Consider the following 24,554-nt stretch of genomic DNA (forward strand, 5'->3'; position numbering starts at 1 on the left):
ACTTTTCTTTTACCCTTTGCACATCCGGCCACTGACAAAAACTGAAGTTGTAGGGCTAAATATAACAAAACACAAACCATTCATTGACGTGATTGGTTTATACAGGTCTTCCAGCGGAAACGAGGAATCTTTTTTTCAAATCTTGATCAAATTTCCACAGACGTGACGACAAAAGGCTTAACTTCATTGTAATGGGAGATTTTACATCGACGTTTTAGATCTTAATAGTCCAATGTCAAAAAGACTCACTGACTTGTTGAGGTCAATCGGCCCTAACTGGTCAATGAACTCTGCCACGAGAGTAAGGACCATTTCGGCTACAGCAATCGACAATGTCATCAAACACCTAACAGACGCAGAGGTTTCGGCGGTCAACACAGCCATTTCCGACCACTACGGCCAACAGGTCACCATCAGTGGTCATGAGGCAGCAAGGGACCCAGCCAACAAAAAACTATCAGAGACACGAGTCCCGCAAACATTAAGCTTCTTAATTATTTGCTCTTGCAAGAAAATTTGAGCTTTCTAAATTTTGGAGTAACTTAAACCTTCATTTAAACGTGAGCTGTCCTATACGAAAAATTCAACAGGAAAAGAGGGGGAAAACTGCACTTGGATTACCAAAGGTGTTCTAATTTCGAGAGAAAAATTATTATTCCTCTCCGAAATCAATAGGCACTCATCAGATAATGAATTCAAATCTTTTGAAAAAGTTGCATAAGAATCTATAGAAGAGTCATCAAAGCTGCAAAAGCTTATGATGCAAATAAAGCATTGCTCACGTCCAAAAATGTTTCAAAAGCCACACGGGCCATCATTAACAATAAAACTACAACAATAGAAAACAATGATCCTCAAGTTGGAAAGAACATATTAGCAATAATGTAAGTGTTTGAACATCCTGATTTTTTTTAACACAATCTAATTAAAAGAAACCAATTTGGATTCCCAATTGGAAGGAGTGTTTAGAAAGTGAATTGAACACTTTTAGTGTATTTCTCGACTTATCAAAAGCCTTTGGCAGTGTTGACCATTATACCCTCATTCACAAACTAGAACATTACGGGGTATGTGGAGTGCCATTCAATTTGCGGAAATAGTATCTTAGTAATAGAACACAATTCAAAGGCATTTCAGACGTTCGATCTGAGGAGAGAGGGCTGCGTTATGGGGTTCTCTTCTTGATCTACGTCAACAATGTTGGTTAATCAATAAACCATGGAAAAAGCGTAAATTATGCTGATGACAGACTTTGTCTTAAAGGAAATTCAAAAAGAGAACTTGAAGAGGTTACATTTATTGAACTCAACAATGCAATTCAGAATTTCAATGAACTGAACCTCAAAACAAATCCAAAAAAATCACAGTTCATTCTATTTTGTTTGCGGCAAACAAACTCAGATTTTCGTCTTACAGCCATGTTGGATGAAACTGAGATCGAAGAAGTCTACTCAACAAAGTTCCTTGGAATACACCTGGACCGAAGACTGACTTGGAATTGTGATACGGACAGTTTTTCTTCTTAGTTACCTCGGACTTTTTTGTTTTGAGGAAACTGTCCGAGTATTGTCCGACTTAGGTACTGATGACGGCATACTGTGAAGTAATCTACCCACACCTCTCCTGTGGATTGGCTTTGTGGGGAAGTTGTTCAAATGTAAACTTTTCAAAAGTTTTAATTCTCCAAAAAAGAGCAGTCAGAATCATTGTCAAGCTGCAAATGAGAGAGTCATGCATATCAGCGTTCAAAAATGTGAGACTTTTACACTACTCTGGCATTATGATATATACATATGAGTCGCATGTATCTTCTTCCAAGTCAATGTGACAAATTAAGAAGTAGCTATATACACTCTTATAGCAACAAGAAGCGAGGAGAGCTACCGTACTGGGAGCTTACGAACACCATCACAGATAGGAGGTCAAAAATTTCCTTAATTCAATCAAAAGTGCTCCAATGCTCATACCATTCAAAACTCTTATGAAAACTGTGTTGATTGCAAAAGCATTCTACAGCACAGACGAGTTCTTGGCATATCAATGGGAGTCCTCAGAATTGGCAGACTGACAAGCTGCTGAAGTGGGACAATTCAAATGAATGAGAACGAGTGAATATATAAATTGTACGTTCAAAAGGGATCTAGATGGAAGAAAGAATGAACAATTGTATATACCGCTATCATAAAAAAATTTTTATGGGCTTTCTGATGATTGCCATTCAGTGTTGAATTGTCTTCGCAATAAAAACGTATTATTATTAAACCGAATTCCCACGTGCTGTATCCATAAGTATTAGTTTTTCGTTATCTAATACGTAATAAGCCAAGTACTTTATGTAAATATAAATCTTAACGAATAATATAGTTAGTAATACAAGTAATTTAGTTTTTACCTTTTAGTTTTTGCGGATTAAATACAGTAAAGAAGTTGCAAGTGCTTAACCCTCTTGATGGAACAGTTTTTATTTTACTAACTAATGTGTTAGCTTAAAGCTAATTGGTTTGAGATGGTTTTAGACGGGTTCGTAGCCAAGAATTAGTCAAGAATTTCATAGCAGCTTTCATTTTGTGGCTAACATTCGTAGTCACATTTCGGGACAACCTGCGTGCAACAGAGCCATATTAAAAGGATGTATTTTATGTTGAAAATTATTTGAGAACTTTATGTAAATATAAAGAAAGTGTTCAGGGCTACAGGACTGTTTTGTTTTTAAAGACTGTGTAACCATTAGGTCAGCCAGTGATTCGTCCCGCCCTAATGTCAGTTCATACTATAATCACATAGAGTTTAAAGAGAGAGTTTAAATAAATGGTTGAAAGTTTTGATTGTCTGTTGTTTTTTTTTTATTTGCTGGCGTATAGCCCCCTCCGTACTTCGGTACAGACATTTTGTGCAATCTGCTGATAGATTTGCTAACCTCTCATTTTTGACATCCACCAATTTATAGTAAACTATATAAAATTTCCAGAGTCTAAAAATTACCAGTATGATAATACAGAGTGCATTATGAACGTAATGCCTATGGTTTTATTATGACTCCGTAACACAATTTTTGAAAAATAGACTTTGTTTAAATACATATGTTACCCCTCCTACTGCTTGGAGTGAACTGACTCCTGGCACGTTTGGAAAGGCAGAACTACCACTACATTATCCGCCGGTTCGAGCGCGCCGCGATAAATAATTACGTTATAATAAAACCATGTGAATTACTTTCATAATGCGCTCTGTATGTTAGAGGAGCAGCTGAATAAATCCTTAACTGAGGAGGAAGACTTTAAAGCTAGGATAAGAAAGATGAAGGAAAATACGCCCGCTAGTGAACATCAGATGCAAAGTTTGCAAAAGCAGCAGCTAGTACACCTCCAGCAAACACCTTACCAGTACGTGACGTCGACAACGATCAGAGAAGCAGTTCATACAATCAAATGACTAGTCTACATTTATTTAATAAAATATGAAATCCAGTTAAAATATGTATATTTAAAAATGTTTAATGGATCAATTATTAACGAATTACTTAATAGTATGAAAAAATATTAAAGTTAAAAAATAAACCTTATTGATGTGTAGTAAGTCAGACCTAGGTATACATAGTTTATTGCCTTTTTATGTCAAGGAACTAATATCTAGGATATTAGAATGTAAAACTTCATAGCCTAGTATACAGATCTACACAAAGAAATTTATAAACATTTTTGATATAGGCCGTATAGAAAGATTAAAACATGATTATTTTATTTTTAGGCCTCATACATGATGGGCAATTATGTATACCTAAAGTATAAAATGTAATAGTCAAATTTTATTACATAATGTACCGGAACAAGAACTGGTAAATGGTATAATATAAATACCTAATCGCTTAAACAAAACTACATCGACTTTTTTAAACAATCCCAGTACTTTATTTTGGAAAATGTATGCATAACCAGTTATGATTATATCAGAGACACGTCCAGAACAACATAACCCGTATACACCGCATGTCATCAGCAATAGTCACAGAGAATACAGTCCAGAATAATGCTTTACATTTATTAAATAACTGGTCACATAGCTAATTATTGTTTTAGCAAGCCAAAAACTTGTAAGAAGGGAAGAAACAAATCCTGTTAACGCCAGAGTTACTACTTTTAAAAGTATTTTTAAATCTATACACTCGTAAATAAAAAAGGAAACTAAAATGAATAAAGCTAAGCTTAGTAATAAATTGGATGCGAAGATGTCAAGCACTACGCCATTATTTGAAGCCTTCGTAAATAATAAATTTAAAACAAAATTCTTAACAGTAGAGCCTCCCGAGATATAAGTAGTAAAGTTTTTAAGAATTTTTAGTTTCTTAGGAATTTGTAAGAAATATGAGCGTACATCGGTTAATGTTTATACTGCTAATAACAGCAAAATGAAATGTTTTGGGCTTTGTTATATGCACATAAACATTTCACATTTTAGTTGGAAAGTAAATTTTTTAATTTCATATTAAATAGATTGGGATAAAATGGCTTTAATTATGTAAATTAAATTATTAGATACAGTACTTAGTTGTATCGGTATTTCCACTTCTTAAATATGGAGGTAATTGGCCACAGAATTGTGTTATGTGTAGCTCCTGGGGTAGTCGGCTTGTTTACATAAATTACTGTGCGAATGAGAGCCCTAAAATATACATGTATTAAACACATTACCACATGGCACTACACTTCTGCTTAATAAATGACCGAAAAACAAAATTAAAAAGTATGCACGCAACTGCATCGTTATCTAACGCAAGATTGGGTACTAATTGAATAACTTTCTGGCCCCTTCCATCCAAAACACGACTTTGCAAACTTTTGAAAGCGTTTAACGTAGTATTTAGTTTGAGTAAGTAATTTTTAATTTTTAATGATTTTAAGGAAAGAAAGTTATGTGTAAGTATTAATTTGAATTTAAAATGAATGAAAAAGTTCAATTTTATTTTATTTTAAACGACGTTACAGTAAAAGGTCAATGGCGCTAGTAAAAAGTGTAATGGCACATGCAGATTCACAAATATAATATATCTAACTGATTGGTAGTGCAACGCCTTCGATCGTAAGACCATCAGCTCTTGTGATAAAATATTCAACACAAAACAGCTAATTGTGAATTTTAAATGTTAACTGTTTCATGATAGGTTAACCATCGTACGTACTTGTTGTTGTTCATGTTATATAAAAAAGAGAACAATTTATCACTATGACTTCTATAATTATAAAACTACTGGCCAGCTAGTACTGTCAGTTTCAGCTAGGGTACCTGGTTCAGCTACAATTATAATTATAAGCTAAAGCTTATATTATCATTATTTTGTTCGCACCGCTCGAGTAATGTAATTCACTCAAGCGTATGAAGAATTGTGTGTTCACTTTAATGTTTTTTCCTGAGAAGGAAATGCGTTACTAGGGGCTCCGCTTTAAGCTCATCTGAGCTCCCCGTGTATGGAACTCCCTTTCCTTCTCCTTCTCCACGACCGCTAGGTGTACCCACTAAAACCTCCTCCGCTTCATTTACTGGAAATGGGACCACCAAAAAGGCATTACTTCGGTACAGCAGGGCCTCAGTAGCATGACATCTACTACTCTACTCTTCTAGTCTATTCATGTCCTTCCTCTATCTCCTTTCGCCTCATGATCTTCTTAACCATTTCTGCCACCATGTTCCACTGATCTTGGCTTTCAATCATCTTAGTTGTGATGTTGCCACTCTTCAGGATGCCAAGCTCCACTAAGTACGGTCTTATCGGCTGGTCGCACCTCTCACAATCTTGTATGCTATGCTCTGTAGTGTCTACATCCTGACAGGTTCTGTACTATTCGGATTCAGTTTTTTGCATGCGGAAAAGTTATTTTTGGAAATACTCATGTCCAGAGAGAAACTGTATGAGGGAGAAATCTTGTTCGCCATGTCTTCTTTTGACCCACCGAGCAACATCAGGTATGAGAGTGCTTGTCCATGCTCCTTTCTGACTGCTTGACCATCTTTCTTGCCACTGATTTAGTAGCCTATACTGTGCTTCATTAGGTTCCATGTCATTATGCCAATGTACCCTTTCCTACTCTTTTGTGCTTTAGGGTGGAACACTTGCTGTGACAAATACTGCGTCAGTTGCAATGGTGCGCTAACCACTGCATTCTCTTGGAGCCATTTTTCTTTGTTCTTGATCTAGAGTACTTCTCGCTTTTGCTGAGTCTAGACTGAGGCTGCATATAGGGCGATCGATTCAACAACTGTTGCAAGCAATACTTGGACTAGGCCCCTGTATATTTCCCATTAGTCTGCTCAAACAGGAAGCAAATTTAGTGCACTTCCTAGCATTTCCTAGAAACTTCTTCGATGAGGACTTCAAATGATCGTCTATGGTCCAACGTAACTCCCAGGTATTTGAGCCATCAAGTAAGTTGGACTTCAATTCCGTTAACCTCAAATCTAATATCCAAGAGCACTCTTCTGTCTCTTCAGGAGCGATTTCTAACCCATGATGTACCCAGGTACTGATCTGACTGATGGCTCTGTTCGCCTTATTCATGAGAAGTCACTCTGACGAGGCAATCACAACTAACGCTGTCATCAGCATAGTCTACCAGGGATACTACTTCTGAGAAAGGAAGTCCGAGCACCCCGTCATAAAGCAAGTTCCATAAAGTGTATCTCAGTATTAAGCCTCGAGGTATTCCACTAGATGTTTCCATCCCTAAGAAATCTTGCTCAAGTCTTCACTAGTATACCCCTGCCCTTAAATCACTGTTCAATCATGTCTTGATTCCCCTGGACTTCATTATGTATAATATATTCTGCCATGATGCACTGTTAAAGAAATTCCGGATATCCACGGTAATTACTGCCCTGATTTGTCTGGTTCGTGTGGTGTCGTTTGCCGCACGATCCACTAAGTTTAAAACTTTCTAGACAGCGCTAACCGTACAAAAGCACTCCCTGAGCCCAAACTGGTTCTCAGACAGACCAACAGTTCTTTCCAACTCTACATTCAGGCTGCCCAGAAGTAAATGCTCCAGAAGCTTTCCAAACGTATCCAAAATGCATAGCGGTCATTACGACTTTGGTATATTTCCCTGATTTCCCTCTTTTTTTCAAAAGAACCAGCCTTGCTTTCTTCCACTCTGATGAGAAATCTTCATCTAGAAGGGCATGGTTCATAGCCTGAAGGACCTTTTGAGGCTGGCTGGCCCTTAGCTGCAATTATAACAACCTCTGAGTGGATACCGTCAGGCCCTGTGTTTTTCTTATTCTCTTGAGGGCATCTTCAAGTTCTGCCTCTGTTAATGTATGTTGCAGAAATGTTTACACTTTCACACACTTATTACCAACGCAGCTTCATTTAATTTAAAATTCATTTGCAAAGCTCTCTTCTTGTCTCTGCTACTGCTATTTTAAAGTGATCAGGAGACTCATTTTTCCTTGTTTCGCTTATTTTGTCTTGTCAGAAGTCTGCGTAACCTGAGGCTTGTTTTTCTTAGGTCCGAAATTTCCATTGTCCACCGGCAAGCTGGTTTTCTTCACCTACGAACGTCCTTTGGCTCGAGACTTTCCCTGCATACCCTTTAACTACCCTAGTCAGTGAGGCAGGATCACTCACGGACATTCTGCTGAGCTTCTGTTGTATTGCTTCCTTAATTCACAAACAACTTGCATTATCAACCCGCCACCTTACTGTATTCTGTGATACTCCTTCTGGCCCGCTCATAAATTTTACCTCTATGCATTGATAATAACTTAATATTTCTGTTTCTAGGACTATAGTTTTATATGGAATCCCTCTGAAAAAGAATCAATATCCACCCTTGAAGTGGCTTCTCCTCTCATAAACGTCGGTTCACTACATTCATTTAGACATATTACATTCAGCATTGCTGCCCACTCAACAAGACCTCTACCATCCTCTCTTGATTCCTCCCATTCCGGAGAATTGGCATTGAGTCTCCTGCTATGGTTGCCTCCCTTCTGCTACATCCAGGGCGCCCATAATGTCTAGTAAGTGTTTGTTTGGTGAATAATAGCAGCTGAAAACTCCAACCACACAAAGCCTTGTCTCCCTCCACTCTAAAGTACAGCTTTACTTTTGTTGAGTACAAATATTGCGCAGTCTCTCTCTCTCTCTGCATCAGTTTTCCAGCTTTCTCCTTTTGGCATTGCTCTGTTTGGTTCACCGACTAGCAATATATAAATATGAGCTTCTGTTGCATTCGCGCACTCCTCTTCACATTCAGTTGTAGACTTTGCATCAACACTATCGTTTTCTGGCTTTGCTTCTTTCGACTCTAAGTATTTAGAGGATAGGATAGATTTTAAATCCTACGACGTGTTTTTAATCCTAAAATCCTAAAATTAAAATTACATACTGTTAAAATGATTATGAAATGAGTTTTAAAATTAAAAATTAAATATTATTCTTTTTTAGATTTCCTTACAAAGACATTTTCTCTCATACAAACTATGAGTATAGTGCCATTTGTAAATATGTATGAAACGTATCGAATAAATTATTCATAGTTCATATTATCTCTTTATTTATTTGCAGTATACTTAAAATATAATGGAATTGATCTGAAAACCCATATGCTATAATAATTTCTGGAAAGATTTTAGGTACGCCGAATAAAAAAGTCTGCATTTTTAATGCTTTATTCATGAAAATATATTTGAGTAGTGCTAAATAAAGAATTATGTAGAGAGATCTCTATACAATGAGTTCTCCAGCTGAGATATATTTATGTGCAAGGGGGAAGGTAACACGTTGGAGCTCTTGCTGGTGGCATTCCTTGAGGCGTTCACTGAGCTGCTGGGACATAGTAAGGTTGTGGCTGCATATACGAAGAGTATGGATATTGTGGATGTTGTGGATACATGGGGGGTTGTGGATACATGGGTTGTTGTGGATACATGGGGAGTTGTGGATACATGGGTTGTTGTGGATACTGTGGATGTTGTGGATATTGACTTCCCGCAGGTTTGCCAACAAACCCCTGGCCCATATCACCATAGCCTCCACGGCCATGGCCTATACCTGCACCTGCGTGCACTCCTAGCAGATTTCCACCGATCCCGAGTCCGAAAAGAGAGCCCGAGGAACGAGGAGAAATTCCATTCATCTGTGGGTTTGCTCCATCTTTCTTTAGTTGTTCTAAATTTTGGGTCACGCTGTTGGATGTTGTGGGAGATGTTTCTATGAAGCTGGAGACCTTTTCCTGAAATTGATGAATACGATTATTTACTGTTTATATATGTACTACATGAATATCAGTATGAACTCCAATAATGTAGTATAAATGTAATATTGTATGCTTGATTGCTATTATTACCTTGATTTACATGAATATATCTATTGATATAATGATCATATTTTTTATAAATGTACTTAGTCACTACGATACAAGCGTATGAAAAATAATTATAATTTCTTTATTTGTACATGAGTACAGAGGTAAAAATAAAGCCAAATGGCCCTTTCATACATTTAACTTCAAAATATATAATTTTTATACTGATCAAACAGACAAATCGAAGGAGAGGATTGGAATACTTATTTTAATTTCAAATAAATAAAAAATATATATTTTATCACTTTACAATTTTTCTGAACTGTCGTACTGGTATTTATCATAAATACTCACACATTTTGTAATAGGTATCTACATAATTATATTCATGACAGTAGTAACTAAAACTATTAAGTGATTTACACAAAAAAGCCTCATGTATGGTTCCAGAGATATTTTACATTTATATTACAGATTATCAGTACACTATGAACTATAGTTTGCAATTAAATACCACCATTTTTTATTTTTATGTTACTTACATAATTTCTTTAAATTTTTGAACAAAATCAAACATTGCTGATTGTATAATCAGCTGTAAACCCCTTTTAGTTTCTCAGAAAACTCGAATATATGGGTAGGCCTAATGTTTGAAATAATATCACACGACTGAACCCGCACAAAAGTAACATTTCAAAAGTCTAGTAATACTACATATATTTAAAGTGAACACACAATTCTGCATACACATTGCTACGCCTGAGTATATTACATTACTCGAGTGGTGCGAACAACATAGTAATAATATAAGCTTTAGTTGGTAAGTTTGATTGTAGCCGATCCAGGTACCCTAGCTGAAACTGATAGTACTAGCTGGACAGTAATTATAATAGTCATAGCGAGAATTTTTTGTCTTTTTTATATAACACGAAGTACTTTCTTAAATTTACATATTTCTGTTTTGATCTAAAGGATCAAGGTATAAGATGTAACTCAAAAACACAATTCATTAATTACAGTTTATTATTATTGATTTGATTAAGCAACAGGATTTCAAGCATTTGGCATCATTGTAACATACAAAGTTTGTATAATTGAGCTCTATTTTTGTAACGTGCAATGACGTTATGTAGGATTTTTAAGTGCAGGATACGTTTTAAACGGTTTAAAAGTAATTTAAATTGTATCAAACAGGGTTTAGCCCAGAAAGTATGCTTCATTTTTACTCTTGTAAATTTTTGACCTAGTTTCGTTACAGTTTGGATATTTACCACTGTGAATAATACATTACAAGTTATTGACAATTTTGTAACAATATATTTAATTCTAAAACACAAAATGACTGTAAATTGAGTTATAATATAAAAATCTGCAATACTAAAAGCTAACTGAGAACAAACGAATTTGAACCCTTGTTAATCAAAATGTCGACTCACTTCACATTCCCGAAAGGATTTCTAAATATTGCATGCTCTATGATCTGTTAACGGATATTCATGGTAAAATATCATATTGTCCAATTTATGAATTTCTAGAGTACTTTTTCTGTTTTACATTATACCAATCTTTTAGACTATTTTGTATCTGCAGTAAAAGTAATTCAAACAGTTCAATATTTCATTTATGTTACACTGATCATGTACGTTACAGATACCAATCTCAAAAGCCACAAAATGTGGTGAAATATAATTATTACTGTTTAATGTAACTGTATAGACAATATAATAATACATTTGTATATTTGGCAAATTTACTGGCCAACAATTAGGACGTACTGTATTGTATTGTGTGTATATATATATATATATATATATATATATATATATATATATATATATATATATATATATACGGTGAGTTTTTTAAAGTGATCCAATAGCTAAATTTTTAATTACACGACTTAGCACTACACTTTAAATTTGAAACTTGCTCTATTTTAAGTTTCACTCAGGAATATAATTTCAAATGTTTTGAAGATGGCTGCCATTTTCCAATATGGTGGCTAATTTTAAAATCTTGTATGGAACACCCTGTATTTTATGTTGTTTTCAGATTCTACTCAAAAATATAAAACATTTTTGCAATTTAGAGTTTTTTTATATCTTTAATGGTTCAGAAGCTACGTGGACTGGAAGTTTTCATCATCAGTTGCATGAATTCTTAAAGCACGTTTAATCAATGTTAATTTTATGTGTTGTTAGTGTTTTTTTATGTGTATAGTTTGTATTTGCTTTGATATTAGACATATTTTACGCTGAGCATTAATCATTTAGCTTTGATATCCATCTAACTTTTCGACTAAATATTTGTTAAAAAAGATTTGAGATAAAACATATTTCAGAAGCAGCGACTTAGATAGAAGCAAACATATTTAAAGAATACATATTTTATTGAACACAATAAAAAAATATCTGAAAAATTAGTATTGTAATAGCAATACCAAAACAAGGACTAGTTCTAATAGCTTAGTAACTTTACAAGTTCAAATCAAATGTTCGAAGTGCCGCCCTTCTGCTTCAATTCACTTTCTGAGTCGTTGCACATGCACTCTTTGTACCCTTATTAAAACGTCTTCGCCAATTGAGCTGCACTCTTTGCGTATCCTTTCACGCATGTTTTCGGGAGTTGTAGGGGGCGTGTGGTACACTATATCCTTATGGCTCCCCACAGAAAAAAATCCAAAGGAGAAAGGTCAGGTGATCGAGGAGGTCACGCTACCGGCCCACCTCTACCTATCCATCGCTCTTCAAATCTCTCACTCACCGCATTTCGGGCAGCTTGAGCATAATGCGGAGGGGCGCCATCTTGCTGATACCTCATGGTGTTCAGGGTTTGAATAGGAACATCATCCAAAAGGATAGGGAGAGTTCCTCTGTTAAATTCAGCATACTGCGGACCGTTGAGTTTTCCATCAAAAAAGTGTTAACCAGTAATGTTACTGCCTAGAATGCCACACCACACGTTAAGCGACCATCGCCTCTGATGATCTGCGGTGCGCATCCAGTGAGGATTAGTAGCAGACCAATAGTGCATGTTGTGCCTGTTTACCTCACCAGTACTAACAAATTTCGCCTCATCGGAGAAGAGAACCATTCCTAAAAACATGGGATTATTTTCAACTTCCAGTAGCAACCAATTGCACAATTGCAACCTACGGAGAAAGTCTGTATCCAATAACTCTTGATGTAAACTCATTTTAAAAGGATGAAATTTGTGCCGTTTAAATATGTTTACAATGGAAGTTTGACTTACTCCTAATCCATTACTTATTTCACGAGTTGAAATATGCGTACAGTCATACACTGATGCTAAAACATCAATTTCAGGTTCTTCTGTTGTAACTCGCTTTGCACGTTGACGCTTTCGAGGAGCCAAAGATCCTGTAGATCGGGCTTGTTTTCCAAGGCGAGCTAACGCACTACATGATGGATGTGGTCTATCAGGATACCTTGCGGCATACAAATTTGCAGCATCGCGTTTGTTCTTTTGACACTCACTAAATATTAACAACATATCCACCTTTTCATCGAACGCCATAACTTCCAAGAATCAGGTTTGAATTTGATTAGAAATTGACAGCTGGATAGTGAAAAAATGCAACAATTAGATTTCTAAACAATACTGCAACCCAAATACAGTATGGAACTAAAATACTAATTATTACTTAGTAATTAATCCACGTAGCTCCTGAACCATTAGAGATATTAAAAAACTCTCAAGTGCAAAAAGGTTTTATTTTTTAGATTAGAATCTAAAAACAACATAAAATACACCGTGTTCCATACAAGATTTTAAAGTTGGCTACCATATTGGAAATGGCGGCCATATTAACTAAATTTGAAAGTGCATTCCTGAATGAAACTTAAAATTAAGCAAGTTACAAATTTAAAATGAGGTGCTAAGTCGTATAATTAAAAAGTTAGCTATTGGATCACTTTAAAAAACTCACCCGGTATATATATATATATATATATATATATATATTTATATATATATATTTATATACCGTAATATATATAATATATGTATATAATATAATATAAATATATATATATATATATATATATATTTCTGCATAATTTTCCAATTAGGTCGAAGATATGAAAAATCAATGTTCATATTTCAATTTTCGAGTTCCTAAAACCCTTCCTCAGAAACACACTGATTAATAAAAGAAACAAACTGAAGTAAAATCATATACAACAACATAACCAAACAAGAGTTTTTACAATTAAATCCTATTCAAAACAAGTTTCCGATCAGCTGTATGTAAAAATATATGTTAATGTTTACATTGAACTAAAAATTCATGTAAAATAAGGAAAAGAGAATCATCTAAGGTTGAACCCATATGGTTGCCTTGATTTTAAATCTACCTGATGTGTGATTCAACATTTCTTAAATTAATCAGATTAATACTTTGGTTGACTTTTGGTTATAAATGGTAAATTCCTTTTAGGTTGGTGCAATTTTCGAGTTTTTTTTTGTCGAATAGATTCTATCTAGACCGAAATTAAGATATGAAGTCAATTCAAGAAGTAATAACATTAGAAATAACGTGTGTAATCCACGTAATAAGCCAAGAGGCGGCATTTGTAAGATGTTAATAAATTCAATATATTTTTAAAGTAGTGCAACTGAAAAAGTATATCCCATTAAAGCCAACATTGATTGCACCTCAAAACACGTAATTTATAATTTTGATGACCAACATCCAAACCGATGATTGGTTTTTCTCACTCTTAATTTGGAAATATTTTTCCAATATAATCTTTGGGACAGATAAATTACGTGTTTTGAGGTGAAATCAATGTTGGCTTTAATGGGATGTTCTTTTTCAGTTGCACTACTTTAAAAATATATTGAATTTATTAACATCTTACAAATGCCGCCTCTTGGCTTGTTACGTGGATTACACACGTTATTTCTAATGTTATTACTTCTTGAATTGACTTCATATCTTAATTTCGGTCTAGATAGAATGTTTTGTAAATCTGGTGGTTTTTTAAAATACTACTAAGAGCCTTACAAATAAATTAATAAATTAAAATACATGTGTGTGTGTGTGTGTGTGTGTGTGTGTGTGTGTGTGTGTGTGTGTGTGTGTGTGTGTGTGTGTGTGTGTGTGTGACTAATCCCTGTAATTGTAGGTTTTCAAAATAGTTCCTTTATCCAACAGTACAGAATGTCACTGCAGGTAATGATTATAAAAAAAATTTACATTCATATATACTAAACATTGTGTTTCTTCACATTTACACAAACAAAAATATTTGTTATGTGAACTAATCACTTAACATTTGATCTTTTATTACATTCTTATTTAAAAGATTGTCAGGTAATTTATTACGATAACTTTCAATCGTACTAAATTTGTCATATTACAAATTTATATTTTATGAATATATTTTTATACGTCAGTGTAATTAAATCTATTTATATGTCAGACTAAAGTAATTTTTAATATCAATTTAATGGTCACAAGGCATAAAAATAAACATATTAAAGTAAAAATCAAGAAAACATCTATTTCCATAAGTTAGTTTTTTCTTAGCTGTTTATCGTACCGTTGTCTATGGATTACATACTTTGCGGATATATTTAAAAACATTATAGTTTTTACGTAAATATGTATTTACATTGACAATTACGGCCAACAAAAGCATATATAACTAAATATGTAATCACATATATATTTTTTACCGTCATGTCACTGCGAACCATCGCTACTACCAGGCAGAAACAGATGAGTTTCTTCAACACCATTTTCTGTAACAACAACTTGTACATAATTTCCTGCAACAACTCCTTTGTATAATCATATCTTTAATATTTTTCACATAGTGATTTATTGCTTATGTTTCTTTCAAATAATAGTATTCTAAACAATTTTCAGACGATGAACTAGGTATAGAGTAAAATTAAGTTACAGATAAAAAATTGTAATTTAAAATACTAATGTACTGTGTAAAATATTTGATTTTATATTTTGTTATTTGTATTTGACACAGTCATGATTGTACTCAACTTGTTTGCAAATTTAGTTATTCTGTTTTTTATCTCTATCATCATGGTTACTCATTAAACCAATAAAAAAAATGCTAACGCTCAGCCAAATCCCATGGAGTCACATGCGTCATCACCCAACTCGGCTTCATCAGAAATGTCAAGTTTATAGGTAAGTTATATTTTACGACATACCGAGCAGACAGACAGACAGAAACAAAATTACTGTTGTAATTATTATATTTGATTTATTTAATTTCTATGAAAAAAGAATACAAAATAAATTCTCAATTTACATATATTTATTTGTAATAGATATAATTTAATAGCCCACGAATACAAAAGTAAATGCAGTTCCTAAAACCATATTTAGGTTAACATTCGTTTGTAGGGGATTCATTGAATTCAAGTAAATAAAATACAACAGCATATTACCCATTAATTCTCCTCTTCGTTATTCTTGAATTTATAATTTATTTGAAATTTTATATTTATTTAACTCAATAAGAAATGTTTCGTTCCTATAAAGCATTAAAGTATAGTAACGCTGACATATAATTTCTTTCCATCTGAAGTAAATAATTTATAAAAATATACTATTAATTACACTAAACGTAAAATTAATATTGGGAAGTGCATTACTTGATTATAGTGTCAGAATGTTTTTACCATCAAATTAGTTGTTGATTATTCAAGAAATTATTAGCAAACTGTATAGATGCAAACGAAATATAAAATAAATATTGTTAAAGAATTGTCAATTAAATTTCCGTATGACAAAACATTTTATATACAACATAAAAACTTACCTTTCGTGGTGTAGTGTATATCTTGAACGTATGAAGCAAGACTGTGAATTTAATCAGAAGTATATTGTCTTATATAGTCATCATAATCAGTTATGTGCAATAAAAACATACACCGTAACAGTTTTGATATCAAGCACAAAGATTTTCCATTGTTTTTTGGCTGATTAGCGTAACCATTGATAAACGTTCCTTAGTCATAAATCTTAAAAGACAGATACTAAAATTAATGATGCTCGATATCAGTATAGTCGACTATTGTTCGATGGTTTTAGTATTGAAATATATTATTGCTTGCTTACCTTATCAGGACAAGTATGAAAGTAATGAAATGTTATCAGAAGATGTTTTTTAATGTTCTGCCACGAAAACTACAGTTGACGGGTTAACCAAATGTTAACGTAATAAATACAAAAGAGCAATATAAAATTAATTTAAAATATATTTTCTCAGTTGATATATTTAAGGTGTTTTAAGAGAAGTAAGCACATCTTCATGATATGATACTAGATAAGATAAAACAAAGCAACAAAATTCATAGAAATAAAATTCATGCCCTATCTCTCTTCGTTGGTGCATCTGTCCATATGTTTTTTTATATGTTAAAACGTGCTAAGGTATTTAAGGGGAAATTATCAAAAGAATTAAATAAATATTATAAATCTTCATTTCTAAAAGACACCATTTAAACATTTTAAAAATTGTATAACTCTGTAACTGTCAATCCTTAATTAGAGGTGCAATAATAATCATTTGTGTCCAACGTAACGACGAAAATAGCATACAGATTTGTTGAAATCAGTTTTAAAATAAAATAATATACCTATTTTAGTTGTGAGTGTTTATGCTTTCTTGCCGAAAGCATATTCTTGATCCAAGAACTGAATTTTGTTTAACTATTGGGCTTTTAACCATTAATAGCTGTTTTCTAATTACAAATCTAAAATGATCAATTGTTTCTACAACATTTGTTTCAAAATAAGGTAGTATTGTGATTATTATCTAAATTATGTTAGCTGTAGAGAAGAATAGCTATATAGCATAAATAACATGCCAACTGATTATTCCATAAACTACGTTTTATAGAACAATTATTCCACGCGAGTTAATCAGTACTCATGGAATATGTATTTCTTTATATATTTCAAGAAAATAAATGTGTTTAAACTTGAACTTGAACCATTATATAATGATGTTTACCATTTTCATTAGATATGCTAGTAGAGAAGAGTTACATACCAAATTCTAACCATATAGACCAATTTGTTTTATTGTTATAATGTTTACAGACAGACATACCAAAATCGGGATTCTATCATCAGAAAGTTGTGCAATACAATTTCGCTACAGGCTGTAAAATATGTATTTTGTTTTGATTTTTAATTTGAAAAAACCTGTTCAGAGTATAGCAACAACATAATACATTTTTAAGTTACCATTAAATACTTAATTTCATATATTACCATTCTTGGGTAGAAGTTAATAAATTAGTCCTTAGTATTATAATGATGATGAGTTGCTCTAGTCATATCATTAATAAGCATGTCATCGTCAATTGAATAGGGAGTTATTATAAACTTCGAGATGTTGTCATTGTTGTTTGCTGGTGTTAGATAAATTTTAGTAAAACAAACTGAAAAGGAATTTTATAATATTAATTATTTAATATTTTAACGGTAAAATTGGTTAAAATGAGTTACTATGGTGATTTTATTGACAGATGGATTCTTTATAGCATCCCGTGTTTGTTGAAAATGTGCTCCAGTCCATGTATTCCCAAACGGTATATCTTTCAGTTTCTTCCATTATGGCTTTAAATTTATTCCTAATAAACTTACGACATTCAGTTGAAAAGTAAGAAATTAAATCTGTTCGAAAAATATAGTCTAGGTTGGTCATTATTGGTTTCAAATTTTAGCTTTGCATTTTCTTGGTGTTTCATTGTTATCGTATGTAATAAAAATGGCTCCGTCAATTGAATATAAAATATAGATGATATTGATTATAAGTAGAAATTTTCCTGAATCAGTTAGTTTATTCAATGCTGCCTATCCGGATAGACCAGTAGATAGAGTATACATTAGCCGCTCTGTTAACACAGTACCTGGACTGAATGTGTCTCACAACTAAATATACCTAGTTGAGTGAATGTTTTGTGTGTCTTACAATAACTTTAAATGCAACTTAAATTTGTAGATGGTTGATGAAACAATTTCAAACTATTCAAACGACCTCTAGTGTGTGCCATTCTTTTTGTAATACCTTTAAAATGAGGGGATCGTTGCTAAGGGTTCCTATCTAAAACTTTTGACTTATTCACAATATATCCCGTTTTGGTGAGGAGGCGTATGTCACAATTTTCATACATAAAAACTCTTCAGTTAGTTATATTATGAAGATCCACAGAATTAAATCACTTCATCACTATTTACAAGAAAGATAATGGTGTGGTGGGGGAATTTTAAGACACCCGGTATAGTAGCAATATATTGTTGTCTTTTTGGTCCTTTTCCACAAAACATTATAGTATGCCAAACGACATGTCATGGTGTGCCAACATTACATCCAGCTCACACCTTGACCTGCGGGCACTGTCGGCCAGGACCAGAACCGCGCCTCCACATGGAGCTAGGCTTCATTGCGAGGTGCTGATTGCCGGAACCCATGACCTGGCTACCGGCGCCCAGCACACGATCTACCAGCATATGGAGCAGTACATCACCAACAGACCGGCCGACACTAAACTAGTAGTCGCCACTATGCCACACTCCTACGGCCTGCAGGATCCTGACAATATCTTCCACGACAAGGCCATGCTTTTATCGAAAATCTAGCTGCCAGACACGACATCCAAGTGGTACGTCTTGACACTATTAGCCGGAAGTATTTCACGAGACATGGTTTACACCTGGCGATGAGTGACAAGAGACTGCTGGCCGAGATGTTGGTGAGGTGCTTGTCTACGCCCAGAACTCGCCTCCTTTCCACACATAGCAGACTACCAGTTATCGCTCCTGAGGGTCGACCTTGGGCATGCAGAGCGGCTCCCTGGATAGCACCACCACCGGTACCGACGCCGTCTCCATCACCCTCATCTCCAACGCCATCTCTGTCACCTTTGGGCTCAGAGTCTTCACCGTCGTCTCTATCAACGCCCGCTCCTCGCACTCTGCAATATAAAATCTTTTATGAATCTGTCGCTGGTACATTTTAGAAACATCAATTTTAGAAACAAGGAAACAGGATTTTTTCGGACATTTGCCATCGTTCAGTGAAACAAGAGCTTGACAAACAACATGTAGGTTGTGATTCCTGACTTAGGCGTGCCACAACGCATTGGTAAGATTTGTTTATTTTAACCTAGTTTGTAATTATGTATTAGTTCAGTTCTTTACCTGAAAAAGAGATCAGATTGCAGATCTCGAAACGTAGTGTTACTGATTTCTTGTTTCACTGAACGATGGAAAATGTCCGGAAAAATTCTGTTTCCTTCACAATCCTTCCATCGTCAAAAATAACCTTCAAACAAAGAATTTAGAAACAGCCTGCATATCAACTCGGTTTTTTTAGTAGAGGCTCAAAATTTGTTCTCCATAAAAGTTTACTGAAAAAATAACATGAAAAACTCCAATTTAAAGAAACACATTTCAAAGCAGTGTCATTTGCACATCAGAATGCACAAATGGCTACGAATAAGGTTTATGAACAACCTCATGCGCCTCAACCCCACCAACCCCAGGTTTATGCTGGTTGGTGTCATACCAACTAGCATGGAGCTCAATCCAGACTTGCTAGTTTTGACCGAACACTCCTCTAACGACAGCAATATCGAAAAGTTTGAAATTTCAATTCAACAAATGGTAAATTTGTACTGCCGAAACTCTTTCGAAGGAGGAGGTGTAGCAATATTTCTGAAAAGTGAGCTCTTCTTTACTCCTCTCACTCTTTTCAAATCTTCATACAAAAACCTAAACTTACAGGTTAAAATTCAGAACAAAACATTCACACACTGATTGGTTTATATAGGTCCCCTAACAGAAACTAGGAATTGTTTTCAAGAGAAACTCGCGGCTTTATAGTTACGGGAGACTTCAAAATTGACGTCTTAGATGTCGATAGTCTCATGACAAGGAGGGTAGCTGACTTCCTGAGGTTGTTCGGCCTAAACTGCTCAGTTAAGACTCCAACAAGAGTGACTGTCAACTCAGCGACCGCGATTGACAATGTCATCACAGATTTGACAGACGTTGAGGTCTTGGTAGTTGACACAGCAATTTCAGACCACTATGGCCAACAGGCCAATGGTCACGAGGCACCAAGGGGTCCCACAAACCCACAAACATAGCATTGCTCAAATTTTAACTGAGGAAAAAAAGTTATAACTCTGGGGATCCCCTTGAGTAGCAATTCCGAAAATCCAAACAAATATTTAATTTCCACCTAGACTTGGGCTATTCCCTAACAGTCTAGAGAGATTAGAGTCAGATTAGAGAGAGGAAGGGAAGGAGCTCATGGATCTGACAGCCGTCTTTCTGTGCCCAGAGTCACATCGTACTCAGATTTGAGAGAGGAGAGGAAGGACCTCATGGGTTTGACTGCCGTATTTCTTTGCCCAGAGTCAAGAAGCCTAAATCAAGTACTAGTTACATCTCTGGAGACGTATGGATATTTTTGATTTCTTGAACTCTTCACCTTTTTTATTTTTTTTACAAACAATAATCAAATTGTTAATTTGGACGCCCTAAATTACCTGAACTTTTTTCTCATTCAAAATCAAAGTGGCATTCGTCTAGCTAAAAAATGTTTGTTTTATAACACTCACTTTTTTACATGAATAGTCACTGAGGTGACTTCTATTTCATTCTTTATATTTACAAATGACTCGGGAAAATATTTTGCCGGAAATTTACCTGGAATAAAATAAAAAGGATCCCGGTTTCCGTGTGAAAGGTGAATTTATTATCAGTTAAATATTATCAGTAAACCTGATCCAGAGTCCAACGTGCAGGATGGTCGCAGCTAATTCGTCCCCATGTTTTTAAACAAGGATGTTCCCTGGATGTTGTAAGCCGTCAAAAACTTAGAAGAGGGGATAATAAAGGAAAATATGTATTCATTTCGATTGAACATAACAAAGACTACATATTTGATAACAAGTATTTAAATATAGGAACGTTTTCCGTTCGACACGCAATTTTTGCCAAATACATAATGTAATAGTAATAGCAATGTTTTTACCTGTTCAAAAGATGTTTCCCATAGATGTCCGAGTTATTACACGGATTTTATAATACACGAAATTTTACAGCTATGAGTAAATTAAGATTCAAGAGGATGAATTGATTATACGTTGTTGTTGAAATGTTTGTAATATACTTGTACATTAGACTAGTTCGCCAAGAAAATTTATTTCGTCGTATTCTCATTCAAAACACGATTAATCAACACTAAGTTTACTGGTTTCAATAATTTCAAAAACCCAAAAACATTTGGTTTCTTTAAAAAATGTAATAATTTTAATATTTATTTAGACTACTTGCATTGAGTCAGGGTTGAGTACAGGGTTCATTGCAGCAGGATGAACAAACATCTAACAACTATGAATCTAAGGAAAGTATAGATTTACTCCAAAGCTCTACAAATGGGATGTGTGTCAACAAGCTAACTGAGCGCTTTTGTTTCTGCTTTGATTGTTGTAGTTGTCCAGACTTTTGTCAGGTCGAAGATGATCAGATGGTTAGGGATAAATACATTTCATGTAAAGAACAGAAGGGCTTTATGCCTTTTGGGAATAGGCTCATACTACGGATTGGCATACCGGTGGTAAAGGGTCATGAGATGCAGCGATTTTCAAATGTTTCGAAGGAATAGTACAGTGTAATAAAATTAAAACGGTTCTGATAGATTTGAATCCTGATGTGTCTGTAGTTATTCGGAATGTAATTTATAGCACGGTCATTGTGCTCTATCTTTAATGTATATGCTCATAAATAAATAATTTTTTACAATTAAACTGTGAATGGTGTAATTAATAAAGGAAACAAATACTTCAAGCAAAAACAGTCTTTCTAAGTAAGCCTAATCTCTGTTTACGACCCGGAACAAAGAGGCTTTCTTTGTTGTTCGTGAAAGGATCCTTCTTTTAATTTGCAATCGGCAACCCTCATATACCTAAAAACTGTATTTCATGAATGCTCAGATATGCGCATTAAATTCAAAAGATTGTTTTAACCATTTCGTAAATATTAACTTAGACCTTACGAGAGGGAAAACGATGAACTCTAAAAGATACTAACACAATATAGTATGGATTTGGTATTGAAGAGAGTATTCAAAATATAATATCTTTTTTAACTTTTATATATACTCACAATTGAGTGTGAGTAAAAATGAATACTGAATAAGCAGTAACTTAGATCGAGGATTTGACACGTGTGTGTTATCGAAAGTTAAGTTCATAGATGTTTTAGTTAGCCACTAAAGCATTTGAGCTATATTCATAGTTGTTAAATAGTGATAATTTCTTAAATGATTTGTAAGACAGCAGATGACACCAATGTGAGATTGTATAAATGTAAAGAAGACAAAGAATGTGTAAAGTTTGTAGAAGAACAACAATTAAAGACATTTAGTTGTGAGATCATAATTAGTAATAAGCATATTAAAGAAGAAAAGAAAGATACAATTATTAATGCAGTCAAAACCGAACTCAGTGCTCAAGACCAGGTGATTTTTTGTAAGGTTGTCTTCCCCTAACCTTTAGGGTCCATTTCCTCAACTACAAGGCAGCAGCTTTGCTAGTTTTGGTTCGCCCCGGGTATTTTACTTCCCCGGTACGCGCCATATCTGGTGAGCATTCCCCTATCCACCACCCGGGGAGGCGCCCGATGGGAGACTAGCAACTCCACACGGGATATAATAATATAATATAATAATATAATCTAATTGACTTATTCAAAAAACTATTAAAAGAAATCTCAGATAATTGTGAAAGATTAAGTGTTTTTTCTTTACGTACAATTACAATAGAAGATATTCTACTGGATCGTGATTCTTATAGATCAGTTCTGCAAAAGTACAGGAAACAGTTTTTTAAAACATTTTGCTCCATTGTAGATATATTTGAGAACTTTCATAAGAAAGAAATGATTCCAATCATCTACTTAGTTCTCCTGACAGAAACTGTTACCTCTATAAAGTTAGAACATGTAAGAAGTATTATTTTGAAGTTATTGATATTAGAAAATTACAATTGTGAACATGATGTAATTTTCAGCAAAACTCATATCGAGTCTCAGAAAATGCTTAATTATTATGAAAGATGGTTAGAAAAATACAATACGAAACATGGAAAATTTTTTGGTCGTTTTAATAAAAAAAACAAAGGAAGTGATTGTATTTCACAAAGCATTGAGTGTGAGAATACACTAACTAATTGTCCTATTGAGCATAGAATTATCAAAGTCATGAAAACTCTAATGCTGTGTCATCAGTTGTGAGTAGTGTTGATGTTGATCACAAAAAGCCAACGTCAAACGTGAGCCCTGTACTCACAAAGCTTGGATGTACAGGGTTCATTACAGCAGGATGAACAAACATCTAACAACTTTGAATCTAAGGAAAGTATAGATATACTCCAAAGCTCTACAAATGGGATGTGTGTCAACAAACTAACTGAGCGCTTTTGTTTCTGCTTTGATTGTTGTAGTTGTCCAGACTTTTGTCAGGTCGAAGATGATCAGATGGTTAGGGATAAATACATTTTCATGTAAAGAACAGAAGGGCTTTATGCCTTTTGGGAATAGGCTCATACTACGGATTGGCATACGGTGGTAAAGGGTCATGAGATGCAGCGATTTTCAAATGTTTCGAAGGAATAGTACAGTGTAATAAAATTAAAACGGTTCTGATAGATTTGAATCCTGATGTGTCTGTAGTTATTCGGAATGTAATTTATAGCACGGTCATTGTGCTCTATCTTTAATGTATATGCTCATAAATAAATAATTTTTTTACAATTAAACTGTGAATGGTGTAATTGATAAAGGGAAACAAATACTTCAAGCAAAAACAGTCTTTCTAAGTAAGCCTAATCTCTGTTTACGACCCGGAACAAAGAGGCTTTCTTTGTTGTTCGTGAAAGGATCCTTCTTTTAATTTGCAATCGGCAACCCTCATATACCTAAAAAAACTGTATTTCATGAATGCTCAGATATGCGCATTAAATTCAAAAGATTGTTTTAACCATTTCGTAAATATTAACTTAGACCTTACGAGAAAACGATGAACTCTAAAGATACTAACACAATATAGTATGGATTTGGTATTGAAGAGAGTATTCAAAATATAATATCTTTTTTAACTTTTATATATACTCACAGTTGAGTGTGAGTAAAAATGAATACTGAATAAGCAGTAACTTAGATCGAGGATTTGACACTTG

General features: G+C 34.2%; 1 protein-coding gene across 1 annotated transcript; it reads right to left on the reverse strand.

The window, feature by feature from the left end:
- Positions 1-8,648: 8,648 nt before the first annotated feature.
- LOC124373279 lies at positions 8,649-16,150 on the reverse strand. The gene is made up of 3 exons (XM_046831664.1): positions 16,115-16,150; positions 15,003-15,068; positions 8,649-9,227 (listed from the first exon to the last, which is right to left on the reverse strand). Exons 2-3 carry the CDS (start codon positions 15,063-15,065, stop codon positions 8,811-8,813), a joined length of 480 nt encoding a protein of 159 aa, XP_046687620.1. The 5' UTR covers positions 15,066-15,068; positions 16,115-16,150; the 3' UTR covers positions 8,649-8,810.
- Positions 16,151-24,554: the final 8,404 nt, after the last annotated feature.

The sequence above is a fragment of the Homalodisca vitripennis genome, unplaced genomic scaffold (assembly GCF_021130785.1).
Source record: "Homalodisca vitripennis isolate AUS2020 unplaced genomic scaffold, UT_GWSS_2.1 ScUCBcl_5172;HRSCAF=11779, whole genome shotgun sequence".
Taxonomy (NCBI): domain Eukaryota; kingdom Metazoa; phylum Arthropoda; class Insecta; order Hemiptera; family Cicadellidae; genus Homalodisca; species Homalodisca vitripennis.